Consider the following 21,585-nt stretch of genomic DNA (forward strand, 5'->3'; position numbering starts at 1 on the left):
AGCCTTGCAAACTATTGGCTAGTTGCAGTGTTAACAACGCACAGAGCTGATCATAATCAGGCAAGAGGCCAACCCCTATTGAGATGCATTTTCTGAATGTGATGTATACATGTCCAAAAATACCCCAAAAACCCTAGCAATATTGATTTATTCCACATGTGTTTATTGGAAAAAACATGTGTTTATTTACTTTATTTTCCGCGTGGTTTTCAGGTGTACATCCACAATTAAAACTCAGTAATGACATACAGTCATACCACTATGACCAAGACAGTAAAGGATACAGTAAAAGCAATAGAAAGTAAACACCTACAACTTTGTTAGCCTCCTAACACTGACCTAACACTTGCTCATGGGTCTATCTCTAAATTCTGCTCTACAGGTAGAGTCCAAAGTAAATAAAGACTAAAAAACTAGAAAATAGTAGAAAATGGTTCTAGCTGTGCTTCCGTCCTAGCCTAGCCTGCCCAGTTCATCCTAGCATAGCTAAAGAAATGTCTGAAATAATTCACGCATTCACCGCTCCCTACACACTATCTAGGTATATCTATTTAGAGGACTATATAGTGAGCTCATCTGCAAAATGATAAAAATGCTTTCGGACACCACTTGGGACATTATCTCTGTGCCATTAATTAGACTACATCTGTCTCCTTTCAGCGCAATACCATATAGTGCTTAGTTAGTGACCATCGGTTGTTTCCACGATGCATTGTGGGATAGTTTGAGTCCACTATATAGAGTATAATAATTCTCACTATAGAGGCAGACAGCATTACCAAATGGTGAACTGACTACATAGACCCCTACACCACAGTGAGCGATGAGTGACTTCAGACACAGCCACAAGTCTGTTATGTATTACTCTATTAAAGAGTGAAGTCATTGAAAAGGATGGTTTCCACCTAATGGTCAACATCATCAGAATTATGACTGCATAATGTTGGAATTTCAAATTGGAAAATCTAAACATTTTCCCAAAAGTGATTCAACTTGGTGTCACATCTACCCAGGGTGAAAATGATAAAATCAACACTGGCATCATTTCATAAATCAAAAATACAGGTGACCCACAATAATAATAACAAACCATGACTTTGGTGGTTGGAGGTCCACTGCGCCACTGCGCATGCCCACGGACATCAGAAAGGGGCGGGGCCAGGGGGTGGGCTGACCAACTGTAGGCAAGTGTGTGTTTGTGTGTGTTCGTCTCAACGTAGCACGAAATGTGTCTCCTCTCAGCAAAGACACACTCACACCAACGTGAGACGTGCTAGTGAACGGTTTTTTTGGCATTGAAAGTTTTGTTTTTGTCGCCTTAAGATTGTTTCGATGTTATACTCTGTATATTAACACATTCCGCTTGTAAAACGTGATATTTATTGGCCAAAAGCTGCCGACTTCGTTTCTTCTAAAGAGTGTCCGCTTCCCCTCCCCTCGATGAAGCGCTGCGATGCCCTCTGATTTTATATCCCTCCTTAGCTCGGATCTCGACCTCAATTCCCCCAAATCTCTATACTCAAAAGGTAAGATTTTACTAAATAAAGATTAATATGACAACACTAACCCGTTTTGTCCTGGATTAATCGGAAGCATTATGAATGTCTTAACAGCTCATGTTAAGCTGCTAGCTAGCAGTAGTTAGCTTCGTCTCTCCTGTTAGCTAGCCTAGCTAGCTTAGTTAGTTAGCTGCGTTTGGTTTGTGTGTTGGCGAGTACCTGGCTGGTTAGCTGTCCGTGTCACACGCGGGGAAGACCGCGATACGCTATGTTGGTCTTTTATTCATACCAGAGTTACGTGAAAACATATCGATGTGGTTGATTTGTCATTATTTAGTGGTCTGATGGCTTAGCATTATGTTAGGTGCATACTATTAGCTAGCCACAGCTGCGTGAGGTCGCTCTCCAGCCACCACATTGTTCATTGGTTTAACGTACATAAGTCTTGCAGAGGTGTGTGTGTGTGTGTGTCATGTTTATATCACGAGGCAAGGACGAAATGTAGTACACGTGTGCTGGTTCGTTTGTCCTCCTTGTGTAATTTTGTGTAGTGACCGTTTCGCTGTTGTTTTGGTTCATGGGTGGGTTGGAGCCAGAGTTGTCCTCCTGGTCTCTGGTTTCACACAAAGAATGCAGGTAGTGGCACTTCAAAGCTGCAGGACATGGCATTCTCCCTGTCAGGATGAGGGGTCACTGGGGCAGGAGCCAGCGTTTCTTCTATTGGACACATGTCAGACAACTGGTATGTTATTGTTAAGAGGGTGTTGCTGCATCATCAAGGGACCAGACCGTTAACTCTTGTGGTCAGCTGGGTTAAGTGCTTTCATACTAGCTGTCAACTGCACGTCATGGATTACTGCGTTTTGATTGTTTTGATTATTCTGCCCCCTTGTCTCAGATGTAGTCCACATTTTGATCACTTGAGGTTATCAAATTGCATTTTATACTTAATACAATCTTTACCTGCCTGCCGTTGGAGGTCCGTTGCTGATCCCACATCTGTCTAGCTGCTATGTATAGGATGCTCATGAGGCAGCAGAAAGTGGTGACCCTGAAATACTCAGTTGAGCCTGCCATATGGTCACACTGTGTCACATGATGACCCCTTATTTATATCTCAGTAATTGGGTGCTCATGAAAGATCTATTGGGACACCAAATGTACTTCAGACTGTATGAGGGAGAAGGGTCAACTAGCCAAGTTGCATTTTGGCCTGCCAGAATACATTGCACTATTTAGTTGATTTAGTTTTCTCTGGCAAAAAATTTGTCAAATGTGAAAACTCACTAGTGGCCTACTGAACCCTGATCTCTTAAAAGTGGAAAATAAATATGAGTAGTGATAATGTAATAAGTATTTGGGTGCCTGGTCTTTTAGCAGGTGCATGATACCCCATTTGCCTGCTCTCCTGGATTTGTGTAGTCATAACATTGATTTGAATTTTAGTGTGTTCATATGAATGGCAAAAGGCCTTTGAATACAAGTTAGTCAAACCAAATATATATTACCAATAAAAATCACTGTCAACTTTATTGGGCATTCACTGCCAAACTGCCAAGCTAATTTTAAGCATGAGAGACAATAAATATATCATCCAATGTTGTGAAATATTCAGTTAGAGAAAACAAAATCCTGTCAAAGGGTTATCTATCTGGCATCATCAATATTTTTTCCCTCCAGCTTCATGTGGAAATATAATGTGATTTAGCACGTTAGCTTTATTGCACAAATATTTTATCATTGCAGGACGGCTTTTAGATAATCTTATCATCCTCCCCTTTTCATGTGTTTTCATTTAGATGGCTAGAATATCCAAAAAGACAGCACAGGCTCAGTGAGTACGGAAAAAACGTACATGAATTTATTAACAATTAGATTCCATTGTTGTCCACAGTGCGATCTGTGGATTATCTAGAGAATGTGGACTCTGGAAAGATGTTGCTTCGAATTGATGTAGTTTTTTAGCATTTAGTGTTAGAATGAAACTGCATTCACCTTCGTTGCATTGGGGAAGCAGCAGGCATTGGTGAAACTGGATAAATAAAACCAAAACCGTCTACATGAAATTATACTTCATGCAGTAAATGAGAAAATATCTGTGAATCAACCCTTAAAGAGCAATTAGGGCTCATTTTGCAGCTCCAGAGCAAGTCATTTGTTGTCTGTCATTCATTTTTTGTGCATTATGAGGACAACCCAGCCAAGAGCAACATTAATCATTGTGAACATGAAATCTGGGTTTATTTGTGTTCTGCTCTGTTATTCCATTTTGTATGAACTGAGTGTATTCATATCAGTGAATGCATCCATTAGGTTTCATTTACTGTCAGTCACCTGAGACACATGAGAACAAACAAAGCCCCTCTGGAAATAATACTTTAAAAGCATGCTGCCTCATAACTTTTATTGACACATCCGTGTCTGTTAGTGTTTGTTTATTCACTGCACCTTTGTAAGCTAGTGCAGTAAAACTAGATGTACATAGTATGGCTTGATTTGTATCTTAAATTGAAACCACTCATCTGTTTTATTCATCTGAACTACATACGCAGGCGTGTGGAGAATCAAATAGAGTATCCAGCCATTCCATGCCAGTATAATTCAGTTTCAAGGTAAACAGAGATGGTGTAAATATCCCAAAATGGCATTCTTTGTGGTTGAGTGCAGTGAGTAGCTCCTTTGTCTGTACGCTGGCTTGAGCATATCGTTATGTGTTCAAGAGTGTAATTAAAGCAGCCATTATTGGGCACTGAGTAACATTCTTGGTCTGCATATTTTTTCATTTGCAACAAAAACATCGCCCTCGTGAATTGTCTATTCATCTGTCATCCCCCATGTTAGCCCCAAGCCAGCTGCAAAGAATAAAAATGGACTGGTGGCCTTGCCATTTGGCAAAACCTTTAAGGCATGTGTAATGTGAGCAGTGCATAACTGTGAGATGAGGTAATTTAATTGTTCTAAGTGTAGGTTAAAGTCAGTCCGCCCCCTGGCTGGCTTGTGTGTTGCAGCCTACTTTTTTGGGCATACTTTGACAAGCTTGTAGAGCTGTGCACATAAATGTGTACAGATGTCATCTGACTTCTATAAAAGCAAAGAGCAACAGCAAAATCCATTCCCTGAACACACTCGGTGTGCAGTATTCACACGAGGGAAGTTTTTTTTTCTTTTCAACAGAGGTTTATCTGAGTCAAGACCAGCCTTATATTTTCTCTTGTAAAGTAATCCTCTGTGAAGGGTTACTCTACTTTACAAGGGTTACTTTGTTCCTGTAAAACAAACAGTGTAATTAAGATGTTTATTCATTCACAGGAAGGTAACCTGTCCACAAAACAAATGAGGGAAAATTAAGAGACTTTGTCAGAGTTTTATTTTATGTTGATGAATAGAGCATTGTGTCAAAGCTCAGTCCCTTTTTGAGTCCTAAACATGATGTGATAGTAGAAAGGAACATCAAACACCATCAAGTACCAAAATTGAGCACCAAACCGTTCATCTGAGTCTTTTTGTGTTCTGCTGTGACTATTAGCAATTTCACAGGAATTTACATGTGCGCTTGAGATGTTTGGCTTGTTTCCTTTGGCTGAAAAGCTTTTGTTGGGAAATGTGTTTTATACTCAGGAAAGGTATTAATAGTATTGTTTGATATAGGTACCAAAACTTAAATATGAGCTTGTGTCAGAAAATTGAAAAAGTGTTTATTATTAAGGTTTGTTGATTATTTTCCTTAAATTCCCTACCACCACGCCTTAGTTTGTATTTACAAACACTGCTTTGCATGCTGTTCACTCCCCAGGCAGTCTGGTTTATGAGAAAATTCAAAACACTGAATGAAATCCAAACTGTTCATTTACATACCCAAATTGATACAAATTATATACCAAAAATAGATGTTTATCAATTTAGGCTTTGTGTGTTTTGGATAAGTAGGTTAAATATGATATGTAACTATACTAAACTTATTAGTGCACATAAACAAACATGCTGAATGTGTGGCTGGGAAACACCGTCACCTCTGTCACTTATGGTTGATAAGCTTCTATGGAGATTTTCCCCATTTTCACACCATAAAATGTCCCTAATGTAGTAGCATTCATTCATTTATTTTTCCTGACAATGTAATTGTTGAGAATGGGAAAAAATTAAAACTATGAAGTAAACAACATTTGGAGTAAATCCTGTATGCTGAGACAGCACTGAAGTAAATGTCTAAGGGGAAGTTTCAGCATTGTATAGCTCTGAATTTTAGTTTCCTGGTTTTCAATTTGGAGAACATCCTACAACATTAGACTTGAAAGTTTATGGATGAAGTTTATTTCTGACATAAGAATTTGCTACTATAAATTAGTGCATGTGTCCTGATGCAGAATCCCATGGAAAAACAATGGCTGAATAAACTAATTTAGAGTTAACATGTCTGAGCAAAACTTATATTAAAATAACAATTGACAATATGTGAAATCATCTTTTTACTGTCTTTGCTGACCTTGGATCATTCGACCAGAGTTCTTGTGGATTTTATATTTTGATATGGCTCAGATCTAAGGGTTGATCTGCTTTTAATTTAACAAAATGGCCCGGTTTAGAGCAGGGTAGGAAATGTGTAAAAGCAGAAACTACAGGCAATCAAATGTGTTTTTAAAATTGAATCTAGAATTAAATCTCAAATGGAAGTTTCTGTGCCTGCGCTGCTGCTTTGCTCTGTGACCTGCGAGCACCCACGGAGAGCAAATGACTTATGCCCCATTGAAACTAGCACAATGACACGGATTAACCCAGCGTTGACTCTTTTTCATCTGGTCGGTACATATCAACCAAACTGGCTTTCTTACCCACTAGTGCAGTCAATAGTTCAGCTTCCAGTATTGCTGCTTGTGGTTTCCTCAAGTATCTCTCATTCAAACAACTTCACACTGGACACTGCGCTTCCTTAGGTCCTGAGTGCTACACCTGCCATGACATAGTTGCGTCCCCTAGCAGAGTTTACACATCATTTGGGTGCAAAAGCTCACACTAACTTTTTATGGCCTCAATGAAGTTACAGATCCATCCAAGGTCATTGTTAACAGCTAACTATGTTGGACCAGGATATTTCTGGGAAGAAAAGAGTTCATTCCGAAAGTCAATCACTGACGCTAACGCAATGTGTGAGTTTTCTTCAAAATAACATCTCTGGTCTCTCTTTCTTCATCTGTTCGTAAATGTACTGGGACAACAAAGGTCCCCACTCAATACTGTACACTTTGCATACTTTGGGCCGTAGTATTGCACTGCAAATAATTATGTCCCGTAGATCTCAGGAGCTCGCACTCAACACTGCGCTACCTTGGGTCTTCAGCAATACACCCACCACATGTGAAGTGGATGGGATGAACGGTTATCGAGAAAATCAAAGGACCAACAGATGGAGACTACTTCCATTTTAGCTAGATGTTACCCCGCCTGAGTCAGAAGATCCCCAGCTCAGTGAACTGGCATTCCTATTATCGTTTTTATATAATGCCAATCTGTTTCGTGGCAGGAATATACATGTAATGGCCCACTGTTGCAGATGTAGTGCAAGTCTGAATGGTGATGACATTCGTTCATACGTGAATGCTCTTCGTTGCATTTGAATGGGTTCCAGGCGCGTTGAAATCACATTCAGTAGACACAAATCACACACACATCTCCTGTGCGAAAGGGATAATAGTCAGGACTGAGGTCATGTCGGGTTACCAGTCAATCTGTAATACAGCCATGCACAAAGACTCACTCTCTTCAGACCATGAACAAAGCACAACAGACACAGATGGACGGTTACAGTGAGGATGATGCACACTTTGCTATTTGCTTCAAGACCACATTAAAGTTTATTATATGGGCTTTAGTCCAAGATACATAGGTTTATAGTGATCTTTTGTTGGACATTCAATTGTAAAAGATGTATAAAAACGTTATGGTTTGTCTGTTTTTAAAAGGGACGGTTCACAAAATTACATGGTAACTGACTGTAGTCTACAGATCTTGTTTTCAACAAGAGCTACATTTTACTACATATTACCTGCATCGGAAACATCACAACAAGATCTGTCAATTATTACTATGTTTGGAAAGGAACATTGTTGATGTAAATGTCGTTTTTTGGCACTTGGAGCACCACAAAGCTAGTGTCATTCAGCATTGTTGTAATGGGATTTGCTGCAGACCATATCTCCAAGCCCTCTGGATAGATAAACAAGTTTTTATTGTTCTTATCAACAGAGAGCATGGATTTGGCCTCCTCGATGCTTTAAGTTTTGTCCGTCTGTGTGAACAAGAGCACTGTGTAGTTCTTTGTGTGAACTGTGGTGACTTTGTATTGTCACTCCTTCAACAGCGCCGTTGACGTCACAGAAGTGCGAGATCATGTGTCTTGTCAGTTTCACCATTCTGCTGGTGCTAAGTCATAGCAGAGTATCAGATGACTACTACACATGCTGGGTGCTGCCAATGCACAGCTGAAATATCCATGTCAGGGTGTTGATGGGTCCCTGTTTCTTAGCAACCAGACTACCTAATCATGTGTTTATCTACCATCAGATGCGGCTTACTGTAGCTGCAGTGGTTGGTTATAGTCTTCTAGGAATGCTGTTACTATCAAATATCAAGAAATGTTTCGGTGGGTCTTCTTACGCTGAATCCCATGGGAGGCTAAATTAGTTTATCAAAACATAGCCTGTGTTGTGAAAGTGTTTGCTGCAGATTCTTTTGCATATGTGGGGGGAAAAAACTTGAGACCGAGGTTTACTGTCGTGTCCAAAGAGTTGCTTCCAATATTATTTGAAAGAGAACAAGCAAACCTGAGCGAGATACAGTAGTAGTTTTGTTTTTACCACCAGGTTTATGTCAGAACAAGTGAAATTAACAACTGACACCATTAGATTTTGTGAAGAAAATGTATTCAAAAGAGAAGTTGTATCTTTATGAATTTAGTTCAGTGCAGGTGGAACATTTTAGGAATCAGCATGTAGCTCCACCCTCCACCCTCCTTTGGCTTCATTTTTTGGTATAATGGTTGCCTGGTATGGAGGCTTTGAGGTCCTATTTATGACTGGGGAATGCCCGGCGTTCAACGGGTTTAACTTCTTGGACAATCATTAAAGTGACAGCAAAAGCAGATATTTTGTCCTCCACAAAAAGGTTGTGAATTTTGGTGGGCTTCATTTATGAAAGCACTTCAAACTTCAAAAAAGTCTGCTTGTGAAAAGCAGACACCATTTTCTAGATATTTGGTCTTGTAATAAACCTCAATCTGATTTATGTTTTTCAGAACCTAATTTATCTTCTCCTGTTCATCCTCTATGACAGAGTCGGTATATGACCTCCTCCCCAAAGAGCTCCAGCTCCAGCCGTCGTCCACCCAGACAGACCCACCCACCATGAGCCAGAAGAGTGGGGGAGAGGCGGGACCTCCCCCCTCTGCAGCCTTAGCCTCAGGTGAGCTACCTGCTCAGTCCATGAAAACCATGATCTGGGATCAGTTTCCCTTCCCATACTATTCCCCAAACAGTTGGGGTGAAGAAACTAATATGACCTATTATCAGTGTCTGGGGGCAACTTCACCCTTTCACCGGTTTTTGAGACAGTTAGTATTTGTGACTGTTTGAGATTTATATGGTCTGGAATAGTATTTGTGTGTCAGCTCAGGTCTTTTAATACTGCTGGCATGAGAAGGTACAGGCATATTAGATTTCACTTGGGTATATCAGGGATTTTGCTGGTTCCACAAAGCTACAGTGGTACCATCTGGAGGGTGGGACGGAGAGTTGGAGCTGATTTTTACAGTTTGTCTCGAGCTGTATTGAAATATACTTTTGGATTGTCATTTTTTCCATTATTGTGCTGTATTAAAGAGAGCACCAATTAGTGTAGGTGTGTTGTGTCATTGCCTGGGATAAGGCTGTCTGTTGTTGGTGACCCTGTTAGGTAATTATAGATGTTTGTGTGATGAACATCTTCTCTTACAATCCAATCAGCAGCATAGGAAGAGGCCATGCTTACCTTGACTCTTGTGTGTTGGCCTTTGATATTCACCCACACAGAAACTGCAATAAATGCCTACAGCTCTTCACTTAAAAAAAAAAAAAAAAAGAAAATTAAAAAAGAGATATTTTTACAAATCTCTGAATATAGTTGTAGAGCAGCTTCTAAACTCAATTAATATGGAACTAATCTATACCACACTAGTGTCAGTGACTATGATTTAATGGCTTCTATGTGATGAAAGTCATACAGTTTTCTTTTCCTGGAAAGCTTTTCTCTGGATAACAACTCCAAGAAATGTTGAGTTTGCATTAACAGCATGCTAACATAGCTTGTTCTTTCTCATTTCACTCATTTCCTCTGCAGCACCTTCCCCTGTGATGCTTGTGCTCAAAGCTTTGTTTTTTTCTTTCTCTCACTTGGCTTTTTAGGAAGCTAAGAATATATTTAGGTGGTCCAGCTTCACAGAGGCAGCAAAACCACATACAGAATAACCAGTACTGCTGATCCTGATAATGTCCTTTGGCTTGAGCAGTCATCTCAGACATCTCCCATGATAGAACATTATGTTGTGTTCCTGTGTCTCTGTGTTGTGTTAGCACTTTTGAATTAGCGCATCCCAGTGAAGGTCACAGTATAGTTAGGTTTTGTTTTTAGAGGCATTAACAAGTGCCTAAAGCAGAAACAGCCTATGCACATTTGTCATTCACACACACTCATACAAGAGTAGGTCATCTGATAATTTATTGAGGTTTCAAACTGTTTGAGCTCTGCAGTTAAATGATTAATCTTCTACTCCCATGTTTCAAAGCAGCTGACATTTTCAGTAATTATGAAGGTTCTGTCTCATTACGAAACAGTGAAGTTGCCCCTAACAATCGTCGGACTGTCTTATAAATATCATTTAGCAAACCAAAGGAATATGGTCTGATCTTGGATCATGGTTCAGGGCAGCCAACATCTGCTGTAACTGTGAAGGATTCTAGTCTTGAGTTTCATCTAGAGAGCAAACTAACTGGCCATGGTCGTGTTGGAGAAAGAGAGCTCTTGTTAATGCTACCTTTTAACTATTCTGTCTGACCCAGTTGGCCCTAAGCAGTGCTGATCAAAAGCATGACTACTGTAATGTCCTTCAGGTCATCATTAACCAAATACACATGCTTCAAAATGTCTATAAATGATCAGCTTCAAAAGTTACTCCTTCCTTCAGTGTATTAACTCATCCAATTTACTGATTGACAGAAGTTGAATCTTGAATGATCAGCTCTCTTGTTGCTCATTGGCTGTCTCGTTTTTATTGCAGGAAGTTCCCTCTGAGGCAGGGAGTGTCTGCATATAAAATGGTCTGCAGTTCACTGCTCCATAGGTCAGAGGCTTGTTTATTCTGTCTCCATGGCTACGCTCAGTCCCAACCAAATCTTCCAATTGGCATGCGCAAACTACTGTTAACTACTGAATGCACATTGCACAAACTGTACTGTAACCCTGGCAACCTTGGCAAATTTGATTTGGCGCCACATTACCAGCTTGCAAATTTGGCTGTACAAGAAAGTTTGACCAGATTTTGTTGTGTTTCTTTCTGGCAATGTGTATGTAACAATTTGTAGCTTGCTTTTGTTTTTGTAAACAAAGCATGTCAGTTTTGTCACATTGATTTTAATTGAGAAAGGTTTTGTAGGAATCAAAACATTATGGGACCTATAGTACCCTTCTCAACTTTAACTTCAGAATATTTAATCAATGCTTGACAGCTCTCGCATGCACAGTGAGAGCATGTAACCCACAACAGTCTGTTGAAATTAGAGTTGGGAAGAGGGGAAATCAATACAAATCATGCACAAATTCAGCTGCTTGAATGGGACTGCTAGCCTGCTCTGTGCTGAACATCTGCACTAACTAATTTATCTGTATATACTACTACAGATGCCACCTCCTCCACCCCCAGCCCCTCTGCCTCTTCCTCCCTGGCCATGGGAGTCCCATCCACTGGCTCCTCTACCTCATCCTCAGACCATCTCAAGGTTCCCCAGCATCTCCACTCCACTGGAGGGGATGGAGCAGGAGCTTCAGAGGTGCACAGTATGGAGGGTGCTGTATCTGCCCCCAGCAGAGGCAACAGTGGAGCAAACGCTGCAACAGGTGACATAGGGTCAGGAGTATTGTCAGGGCTAGGAGTCCAGCAGCCTCAAAGCACCCCATCCAAGCGGAGGCCTGTGTTGAGCATATCCCCGCCACCTGAGGACCTTTTTGACGACAGCCAGATGTCTTGCCAAGAGGAGCCTGCCGTATCTGGTCCACCAGGTCCAGACTCAGAGCATAGCAGCAGCATGTGGGCTGACGACTCCCTCTCCAACTTTAGCTTGATCAGCTCCATCTCCTACAACGACAACACAGAGGTCCCGCGCAAGTCTAGAAAACGCACCCCTCGTCAGCGGCCCGGCCCCAAGCCTGCTCCTCCGGAGGACAGCATGGATGTGTTTGATGCTGACAGCGCCAAAGCCCCTCACTTTGTCCTATCCCAGCTGGGCACAGACAAGACCAGTTCCATAGCCAGGTGGGGTGACCCTCGTCCAATGCACATTCTGTCAGCATTTAAACTCACAGTACCTCTGTCCCTCTGTGGAGATACAGTAAAGGTCGTTTCATTTAGTTTGTCTTGGATAATCTAATTTGTGGACGTCATATTAATGTCATCATGTTTTGTTTTGTTTTTTTTGCCCTGCAGCTCTCTTGAGTCAGGGACTGTAGCAAAGGGGGGGTCACTGTCTACTCAGTTCCCCCAGAGGAGTGATGGGAAGGAGCTAAAGATCCTGGTGCAGCCAGAGACCCAGCACAGAGCTCGCTATCTGACCGAGGGCAGCAGAGGTTCTGTCAAAGACCGCACACAGCAGGGATTCCCCACTGTCAAGGTTTGACAAAGAAGGCCACCAGCTGCTTCTCGACACAGGAGAAATATGAACACTTATGTTGGAGCTGACTGAATGAGTCCAAAATGCCACAAGAGAATGATCAGACATATCGGAAGCATTTACTCATTGATTGATATCAATGCCAATGAGCACGACTGTTTTATGCTACTTCAATCTTACGTTATTTATTTATTAATCATTTTTCAAATTGTGAAATCTGCTATATTATTTGACAAGACCATATTTTCAGAGGAGAAATAATAGAAACCCAGGTCATCCTGTAGTAACTTTACCTATTACTGACAAATGTGGAAGGGAGGTTAAAGAATAGCGCCTGCACTTCATTACTGTTAAGGCACTTGACCCATGACGGCTCCACTTTGGCTACTTAGTGACCAGCAGATAAACTGGTGGCTGTGTTGAGCAGTTTCCGGATGTTACTGTGTGCAAAGGGTCAAGCACTCGACGAAACAACACTGAAATTCACCAGTGCATACGTACAATAGTAATCATATCCTAGATAATCGAATAATAATTTGGTGAGATCGGTAAAGAGAGAAGATAGAACTGACACTTTGTGGTAACCATGGCAAGCAGCCACACATTACACAGCACTTTTCAGAAAGCTTGGTTTTTGTGGTACTCTTATTGCTTAATATGGATGTTTTAGTACGGACGCATGACTCATTTTGCATTTAGCAGTTACCCCCTGACCAGTGTGCTTTGGGTTTAAAATAACTTCATTCTTTAATAGAGTGCAAATTTTTTTTACTAGTAAAGTTTGTAGTTATTTATGTACAAAGCCTTTTCTTTTTCTTTTTTTTGTCCCCAGTTGGAGGGAGTGAGTGAACCAGTTGTGCTGCAGGTGTTTGTAGCGAATGATGCCGGCAGAGTGAAGCCTCACGGGTTCTACCAGGCATGCAGAGTTACAGGTCGCAACACCACTGCCTGCAAGGAGGTGGACATAGAGGGCACCATTGTTATTGAGATCCCTCTGGAGCCCAGCAATGACATGACACTCGCGTAAGGGGTTATTTTTGCAGATAATTTGGGATCAATTAATGGTTATAGTGTTGGTGTTTAAGAAGTACTTGGTGAGTTAATCATGCTTTCCCCATCTTTTTTTGTTTTTGTACAGTGTGGACTGTGTAGGAATTTTGAAGCTACGTAATGCAGATGTGGAGGCCCGCATTGGTGTAGCAGGGTCCAAGAAAAAGAGCACGCGTGCCAGGCTGGCCTTCAGAGTCAGCATCCCCCAATCTGATGGATCGGTGCTTACTTTGCAGGTCCCCTCATCACCCATCCTCTGCAGTGAGTAGTTCAGGCACAACATGAACTAAGTCAACATCTGCCTAAAGCTACAAACAGCCACCAGCAGGCTTCATGAGGCTGACTGCTGTGTTTCCAGTAAAGTGTGGTGTTTGGCTTCTGTCAAACATGCATCAAGTATTTATGATGATGGCCATATAACTCTGTTTTGGTCTCATCAGACCATAGAACATCCTTTCTTTCTGTTTTAAGGTTTCTCACATGCCCTCTGGGAAACACTAGCAAAACATCATGTGAGTTTTGATTCTGTGTCATTCTCCAGCCCAGCCAGCAGGGGTGCCAGAGATCCTGAAGAAGAGTCTTCACAGCTGCACAGTGAGAGGAGGAGAGGAAGTTTTCATCATTGGAAAGAACTTCCTCAAAGGAACCAAAGTTATTTTTCAGGAGAACATTGCAGGTGGTGTAGCTAACTTGGTGTCATCAGTGTTAATTGTGTCTCACAGTTTCTGCTGGTTAACCTTCCATGAATGGAAGAATAACAAAGTATTTGTTTTATTTGTAGATGATAATTCCTGGCAGGCTGAGGCAAAGATTGACATGGACCTTTTCCATCAGGTAAATCCAACTGAATGATATGTATATTGTTCTTTTTCTGTGTGAATAATGTAAGCAGATGTATCAAACCTGCCTGCTTTGGTTGACCAGAGTTTTCATGAGATTTTACTAAATGTGACTGCCCTTTTGGACCTCTAATGTTTTCCAGAACCATTTGATAGTGACAGTCCCACCGTTCCATAACCAGTCAATCAGTTCTCCAGTTTCTGTGGGAATCTTTGTGATGACCAATGCTGGTAAATCACATGACGCCCAGCCCTTCAGCTACACACCAGAATCAGGTAAAGTCACCAGCTCAAGTGCCATGCCCAGTTTGAAAATTGTACCCCACATGGGGACATTCTCCTTGGAATTAGAGGCTTTTTGTGGGCAATTTCCAAAGTGGTGTAGATAGGGCTTTATGATTGTGGCTAACCTAGTAATCCATAATTACAGCAAATGCATTTATATGAAAGATTAAAGTATTACTGAAATGCCAGAATTCATGAATGACTTATGACAGAAACTTCAATCACAATACACCATGAAAGGTTAATAAACGGTGAAGCTCAAAGGTATGGACTTCAAATAGCTGCTTAGTCTTCTTAAATACACAAAGCAAATCCTGTCTTTCCAATCTTACCCTCAGGTGATAACTCAAATGTCCGGGCAGTAAAAACTGAGGGACCCTCCCTGGTCAAGACATGTATATTTGATGACCAGATCAAATCTATATCTTCTGAGCGACCTGACTGCTCTGGTCCACCTTCTAAACGGCAAGAGGACACACCAATGGAAGTGTCGAGCAATCCACCACCCACAGATGTCTTTAAGGTAAGATACCATTCATTGTTAAACAAGTGGAATCAATATATCTGCTTCGGAATTACAGTTGGTGACATTTTTGTTTCCTCTCTTTTCTTAGCCATCCCCCGACCCTCTTGTCTCAGTGCAACAGACCCTGGAGCTCAGCTCTAGTCCTCATCCAGGTGGGGAGACCTTTCAGAGCCCAATGCCCCTACAACCTGAAGATGTGGAGCTTCCCCAGGCGCCCCCTGTTTTCCCTAGCCTCGAGTCTCTCAGCTCTATACAAAAGCAAGACATTGCTCCCACAACAACCTTCCCAGTGTCAGGAGATACTACAATCCCCCCTGTGACACCAGAAGTCCCTCAGCAATTCCTCAGAGACCCTCAGGACAGCCTGCCTCCTGAGAGTTCCAATAATAGTGGAGGGGTTGTAGTCGTGGCCATGCCCCAGATAGCACCTCCCTCTCAGCCCCAGCCACAACAGTCACAGGTGCCCCTGTTCCCCCAGGAAGGGGTCGCCCAGCTAGAGAGGGCAGTAAGGGAGCTACAGGCTGGAGGTAACACCACACTCCAGCAGGTGTTGGAGGCGGCCGTAGCCCAGCAGCAGCTGAACTCTGTGCTGTACAGTCCCACGCCCTCTGCAGACTCCCTTCAGCAGCACGTTCAGGAGAACATGAACAGCCTTCGCTTGGGAACCACAGATAATTCATTATCGACACAGCAACAGCTACAGATACAACAGCAACAGCAGATACAACAACAACAGCAACAGCAGATACAACAACAACAACAACAGCAGCAGCAACAACAAATGCAGCAGCAGTTTCAACAGCATCAACAACTGCAGCAACAACAGCAAATCCTTGGTAACCTTCAGCATCAACAACAACAGCAACACTTACAGCAGCAACAGCAGCAGCAAGTTCTTGGAAACATGCAAATCCAACAGCAACTTATATTACAACCACAAGACCAACAGCAACAAATCATGGAGAATATTCAACAGCAACAACAGTTGCAGCAAAATCAGCAACAGCAAGTCCTTAACAACATCCAACTTCAAGATCAGCAACAACAAAACCAAATACTTACCAATTTACAGCAGCATCAGCTACAACAGCAGCAGCAGCAACAGCAGCAGCAAAATCAAGCATTGAGCAACTTGCAACAGCAGCAACAGCAACTGCAAGAGCAGCAGGTCTTGGAGAATTTACAGCAGCACCTTCAGGCCGAGCTGCTTCAGCCTCAGATCCACTCTTCCTCCCAAGTACAGCAGCCAGTGTCCCTCCTTCAACAGGCTGGAGATCTGCTCACCATTCAGACCAGCTTCCCAACACAGCCTCCATCCCACACATCTCCTCCACAGCAGCTCTTCCAGTCACCCAGGCCCCTGGCTGAGACCCAGGGCTCCCAACAGCAGGTCCAGGCTGCCCTTCTCCAGAATACACTGACCGTTCTGACTGGTGGCAGCCTCAACTCGGAGCAGCAGTCCACAGGGTCAACACTATACCTGTCCCCAAATCCTCAGCCCCAGCAACAGCAGCAGCAGCAGCAGCAGCAGCTGGCATTTATCTCTTCCATGGAGACGTCCAACCAGCCCCAGTCTGTTGCAATGTTTCAGAATCAACCCCAAGCTCAACTTTCCCAAATGCAGCAGCAGAGCACCCCCATGGAGCAGCAGCAGTCTCCACAGCAGAACCAACAACAGCCACAACAGATTCCAATGGGCCAGCAGGGCTCCCTGTTCCAAAGTATACCAAACCACTCACAGGCTAACCCTGGCCCCCAGAGCCAGCTTTCCCAACCACAGCAGACAGGCCTGCTCCTCTGCACCACAGATCTAAATCCCCAGGCTATTCCCCCAACTATTCTCTTTAGTACCCAGACCCAAGGCCCTTCCCCTCTGGGGAGCATTAGCGTTGGAATCCCTCAGCCAGACTCAGCAGAGCCCATGTCCTTCCAAGACCAGAGCTCCTCAGGCAGCAACTCGACGTCCACTGAGAACCAACAGCAGAACCTGTTCCAGGAACAGCAGCCAATGCAAGTGGGCCCGAGCTCCAGCAGCATGCGGAGCAATCAACCCGTGGAGCTGTTCCTGCCACAGACGTCTCTCTCCAGCCTGCAGAGCACTATTGGCTCACAGGAGCTGAACAGCCAGGCTCCGGCCCCTGGCACAACCATCTTTGTAGTACAGGGTGGTGTGGGTGTGGTAGCCAACCCTGGCCAGCAGCCCCCAGAGCAGCTTTTCCAGACAAATGTGGGTGGGAATGTGGCTCCACAAGGACAGGCCAACCTGTTTGTGTTTGGCATCCAGAATGGTAAGACGATTGTGGTCTTCAGTAAATCAGAGTAACTGTGTTGAATTTTTGTTTTCCCAAACCACATATTTGCTCATACATGTACATGCTCCCTGCGTTGCTCCAGTGCCACTGCCAGTGCCTTTACCAACTGTTTAATGACAGTAATTATATCCATTTTGTCTCCTCCAGACTCACCCCAGCTGCTCAATTCCTCCGGGCCCACCCTGCCAGCTCAGAGCCAGCCCCAGAACTCCAGTCACATGCAGCCTCTGTTGGACCAGCCCATGGCCCAAACTGCCCCCCAGATGCCAGCCACCATGCACAGCAGCTTGCAGAACACCCTTCAGGCACAAATGCAGTCCAGCTTAGAGAACGCCATGCAGACCAGCCTGCACAATGCAATGCAGACAAACACACAAACGGCTCTGCAGTCCAGTTTACAGGCCACCATAGAAACAAGCCTGCAAACTCCAATGCAGACCAATCTACAGACACAGATACAGAGCAGCTTACAGAATCAACTGCAGGCATCCAACATGGATAAGATTGAGGACTTACTGGAAAGTCTACAGAAGCATTGATAAATGTTTGGACTGTTTGCGGGCACTAAGGAGAGTGAGTGATATGTAGCTGAATGTTATACATCCTTAAATCAACAAGCAGACGGTGGTGCGTGGTATTTTGTGCCAATTCCACAAAAATCAGAAAAATTTAAATATTTAAGAATTAAATGCCCCTTCTATCTAAAACCCAAATTATGAGCCCATGTAACTTTGTTTTATGGAATATTTATAATTAATTATAGCCATCATACAGCCATTGTCCTTGAATTGATGAATCCGCCTTTGTTATTACCCCTCTTGCAGGATGAGAGAGGCCTGTAATAACCGCTTTATCCATCAGTCTCAGAAATGCAGTGTATTGTTTGTGTTTTAATAATGTGAGCCTAAGAGATGATGATGATGATTAAAAACCTACCAGGTCTGGAGGAAAAAACTGGAAAGGGATAAAGAATGTCAGCCACAGGCAAACAGGGGAATAGTGGTGTGATGGTGTGAGTCTGTAAGAGCAGGCAGAGTAGATAAAACAGCCAGCCTTGGACTAAATAAGAGATTGCACAGAAGTGTCAGATGCAGGCTGAATCTCATTTTGTGAGTGTGTGAACTTTAAGCCTCCCCTTCACTCAGAGGCAGAATCTGTGATTTGCGTTTTTGTCTGTTCGTCACGTGGAGCGGCATGACGGCAAAATGGGGAGGGGGGGGATCTCCAGGCATAAAAACAGGGATGAAATAATGTCACAACAACTCAACTGAAACTAATTAATGATTATTGTAATGTTTTTTTGCAATTTAAACCTTGTGTTTTCATATGCCAGCAATCTGACTAAAATCTACTCTAAGAGTAAAGACTATTAAATTAAGTACATTTGTAGAATGTTTGGCCGCCATCATATGTGCTTGCATGGCTGCAGGAGAGTTAAAGATGGATATCAAGTCCACAAAAATGAAATTAACTCGCTTACCAAAATGGGTACCAATACATTGTGGTATTGCAGGAGACTCCCCCGCGCTCGGAAAGAGGAGAGACTTTTAAAACACTCGCAACTGAGATTCAATCTGGTTAATAATGTGACTCGGCCTTTCGTTTTGGCACCTCCCAGTGTTTTCACACGTTCGGGCCTCATCACTGGGTCTGCAGAAGCTTTCTTGGTGAAATTTTAAGAAGCATTCAAATATGTAGTGTGTGTATGTTTTTTGTTTTGAAGAAGTTGGTAACCTTTATCAATTTAATGTGGATAGAAAGAAGCTGTCCACCAGTGAAACGGAGTGTTGTGTGGTTTTATAAACATTTTATCTCAAGCACTTTATAACCTTTAGCTAATCCTTATATCCGTCCGCAGCTCTCTACTGACCCAGCTGAATTTGTACTCGGAAACGTCCAGTTAAAAAAACAACAACAAAAAAACAGAAAAAAGCATAAAGCAGTTGTCTTTGTAAAGGTAAACACATCTTAACCAAGCATTTTTACATTTTGTCATGTCTGAATATTTTTGAGGTCTAGGACAACTTTGTATAGAATGTCTGCTCACTGTTGAATTCCTCTTTGTATTCAGTCTCAGTGGTCCAGTCAAGTCTGTCAAAAAAGAAAAAGAAAAACAGCCATTCCCACTAAAGCATTGTCATTTCTCAGTGTTGGAGTGGTAAGTAGGCCTTTGCGTTTTACACACTGACAAAACACCTAAAATACTGATTCATTTAGTTTGTGCATCGAAATGAAACATTTTCATTGTATTGCTATTTGTACTATTTACTGTTGAATCTGTCACTTGAGACTTGTTTTACCTTGTGTTGTGTTTGAAATATTTAAGTTTTTGTCTCAGTGTTGGTACCGTGTGCAGGCTGGCACCATGTGAAGTTGGTATCCAGTTCCCGTCCCTTGTGTTGTGAACAGGGGCTCACTGGTAAATGAAATCTCTGTTACATAGAGGCCACCATTTTGATTCTATCTATGGTGCTATGTGCAGGAGTGATGGGCACTTCTGATGCGACGTTAGTACATAAGTTTATACTTCTATCAATAGCACTGACAATATCTGTTAGTTTTAAAGCAGAGTCGAGTCTAGAGAGCTGGCTGTTGTTGTGGGGTCAGACTGGAGTGCACCCAGGCATACCAAAGCTCCTGTTGTGAATCGTGGTCATCCTGTCTCATACTTGTCCTCCTCGCAAACGCCCTCATAATGTTTACTCATTTGTACTTACTCTTTTAAATTATGCAACTCTTACATGGATAGCCATTCATGCATGTTGTTTTGTTCAAGTACAAGATTTATAAAAGATATGTAAAGGTACTTTTTTTTTTTTTTTTTTTCATGGATCAGTTAATCTCTCATTAACATTTCCACCAATTTGATACTTTATATTTCTCATTACATTACTCTATTTTTTGATTCAAAATAACACTGCTGTACTTTCCATATCTACAACCAGTAGCTTATATCAAAAAGCCAATTTTTGAGAATAATTCAAATGTAGAATAGCATTGCTCACATATGCATTTGTTTACATTTTCATAGTCATACTATTTTGTCCTGCAGCTGTTAGTGATCCATTTTAAAGTAACTTATCTTTTTTAGAATTTTGTATCCATGTATCAAAATGTAGAGTATTTTTGTAAAACTAAACTTTTTTGGGTTATGCTCATAGCACAGAATATCATTGCTGGTATGTTTTTCCTGAAATGAAGCGCAGGTTTATTGTGAAGTGTATGACTGAAATTAGAAATGTAATTAAGTGGACATGAAGCAAATACGTTGGAATTTAATTCTCCAGGTCTAACATTGACTTTACCCAACCTGTATGACATAATACATGGGCTAGGTTTCTTGTGTGTGTGTGTGTTTTTGTTTGTACTCTTACTTTTTTTTTTTTTTTCTTTCTTTCTTTTATTTTTTAAATGTCATGCATCTCAAATGGCACTTTGACTCATCCATTAACTGTAGGTCAGGTTAGAGCGCAGTAGTGATGTTTCCAAGCATTCCATTCCTCTTGGGTGGGGGAGTTTAAGAGCACATGATGTTGCGGGTGGGGGGGTGGGGGGGGTGCGGAACAGTGATGCCTCTTAAAGCCATACCAACACAGAAAGCCAACCTGTGACTTCAGTTTCATGAATGTAAATTTTACCTCATGGTGTGGACATAGAGCTTGCTCTACATCTAACATCGGACCAATTACAGTTTTAGAGAACATATATTTTGAGGCAGAGGGGATGTGCGGGGTGGCACCAACTGTCATTTGTATCATTGTACATTTGTCAGATTGTTTTGTTTTGGATTGTGGTGTAATTTCGTGTTTCACATCCAGTTTTTTTCATTTTGAGCAATCCAGGATGCTCAGTCTGACTCTTCGAATAGCCACTTCCACCTGCAAAAATCATGTGAAACATGAATTTAATGGTGATGAAGATAGCACACAAATCTTTACACATCGGTTTTGTCCTTCAGTCATGTAAATGAATATCCATGTATATTTAAATGTGAAATATACTGCAGGGGTATCTTGAATTTCAATTGTGATGCTTTCAACAGAACTTTGTGTGCCTTGATAACTTAACCGTTACTCTGCTGTGTTTACTGGTGTCCCTTTTGTGTCAATGCAATTTGGCTCCTTGTCCTTTTTATTCTCCAGGACTGTTTTAACATCAGGACAA

General features: G+C 42.1%; 1 protein-coding gene across 2 annotated transcripts; it reads left to right on the forward strand.

Annotated features, from left to right (window-relative positions):
• Positions 1-1,228: 1,228 nt before the first annotated feature.
• Positions 1,229-18,426, forward strand: LOC139201474 (nuclear factor of activated T-cells 5-like). 2 transcript variants are annotated; one of them, XM_070830799.1, is made up of 12 exons: positions 1,229-1,526; positions 8,826-8,954; positions 11,424-12,054; positions 12,226-12,409; positions 13,242-13,432; positions 13,548-13,720; positions 14,001-14,135; positions 14,241-14,293; positions 14,442-14,574; positions 14,922-15,106; positions 15,198-17,397; positions 17,569-18,426. In XM_070830799.1, exons 1-12 carry the CDS (start codon positions 1,454-1,456, stop codon positions 17,958-17,960), a joined length of 4,479 nt encoding a protein of 1,492 aa, XP_070686900.1. In that variant the 5' UTR covers positions 1,229-1,453; the 3' UTR covers positions 17,961-18,426. The 2 variants fall into 2 exon arrangements, with proteins under 2 accessions (XP_070686900.1, XP_070686901.1); XM_070830800.1 differs by lacking the exons at positions 1,229-1,526; positions 8,826-8,954 and adding an exon at positions 10,801-10,866.
• Positions 18,427-21,585: the final 3,159 nt, after the last annotated feature.

The sequence above is a fragment of the Pempheris klunzingeri genome, chromosome 5 (genome assembly GCF_042242105.1).
Source record: "Pempheris klunzingeri isolate RE-2024b chromosome 5, fPemKlu1.hap1, whole genome shotgun sequence".
Taxonomy (NCBI): domain Eukaryota; kingdom Metazoa; phylum Chordata; class Actinopteri; order Acropomatiformes; family Pempheridae; genus Pempheris; species Pempheris klunzingeri.

What these genes read in the sequence shown, in the direction of transcription:
- LOC139201474 (XM_070830799.1), top strand. Translation starts at nt 1,454, where the DNA reads ATGCCCTCTGATTTTATATCCCTCCTTAGCTCGGATCTCGACCTCAAT. An exon ending in AGGGATTCCCCACTGTCAAG is followed by an intron (nt 12,410 to 13,241) that starts GTTTGACAAAGA and finishes TTTTGTCCCCAG; the next exon opens with TTGGAGGGAGTGAGTGAACC. An exon ending in CACCCACAGATGTCTTTAAG is followed by an intron (nt 15,107 to 15,197) that starts GTAAGATACCAT and finishes CTCTTTTCTTAG; the next exon opens with CCATCCCCCGACCCTCTTGT.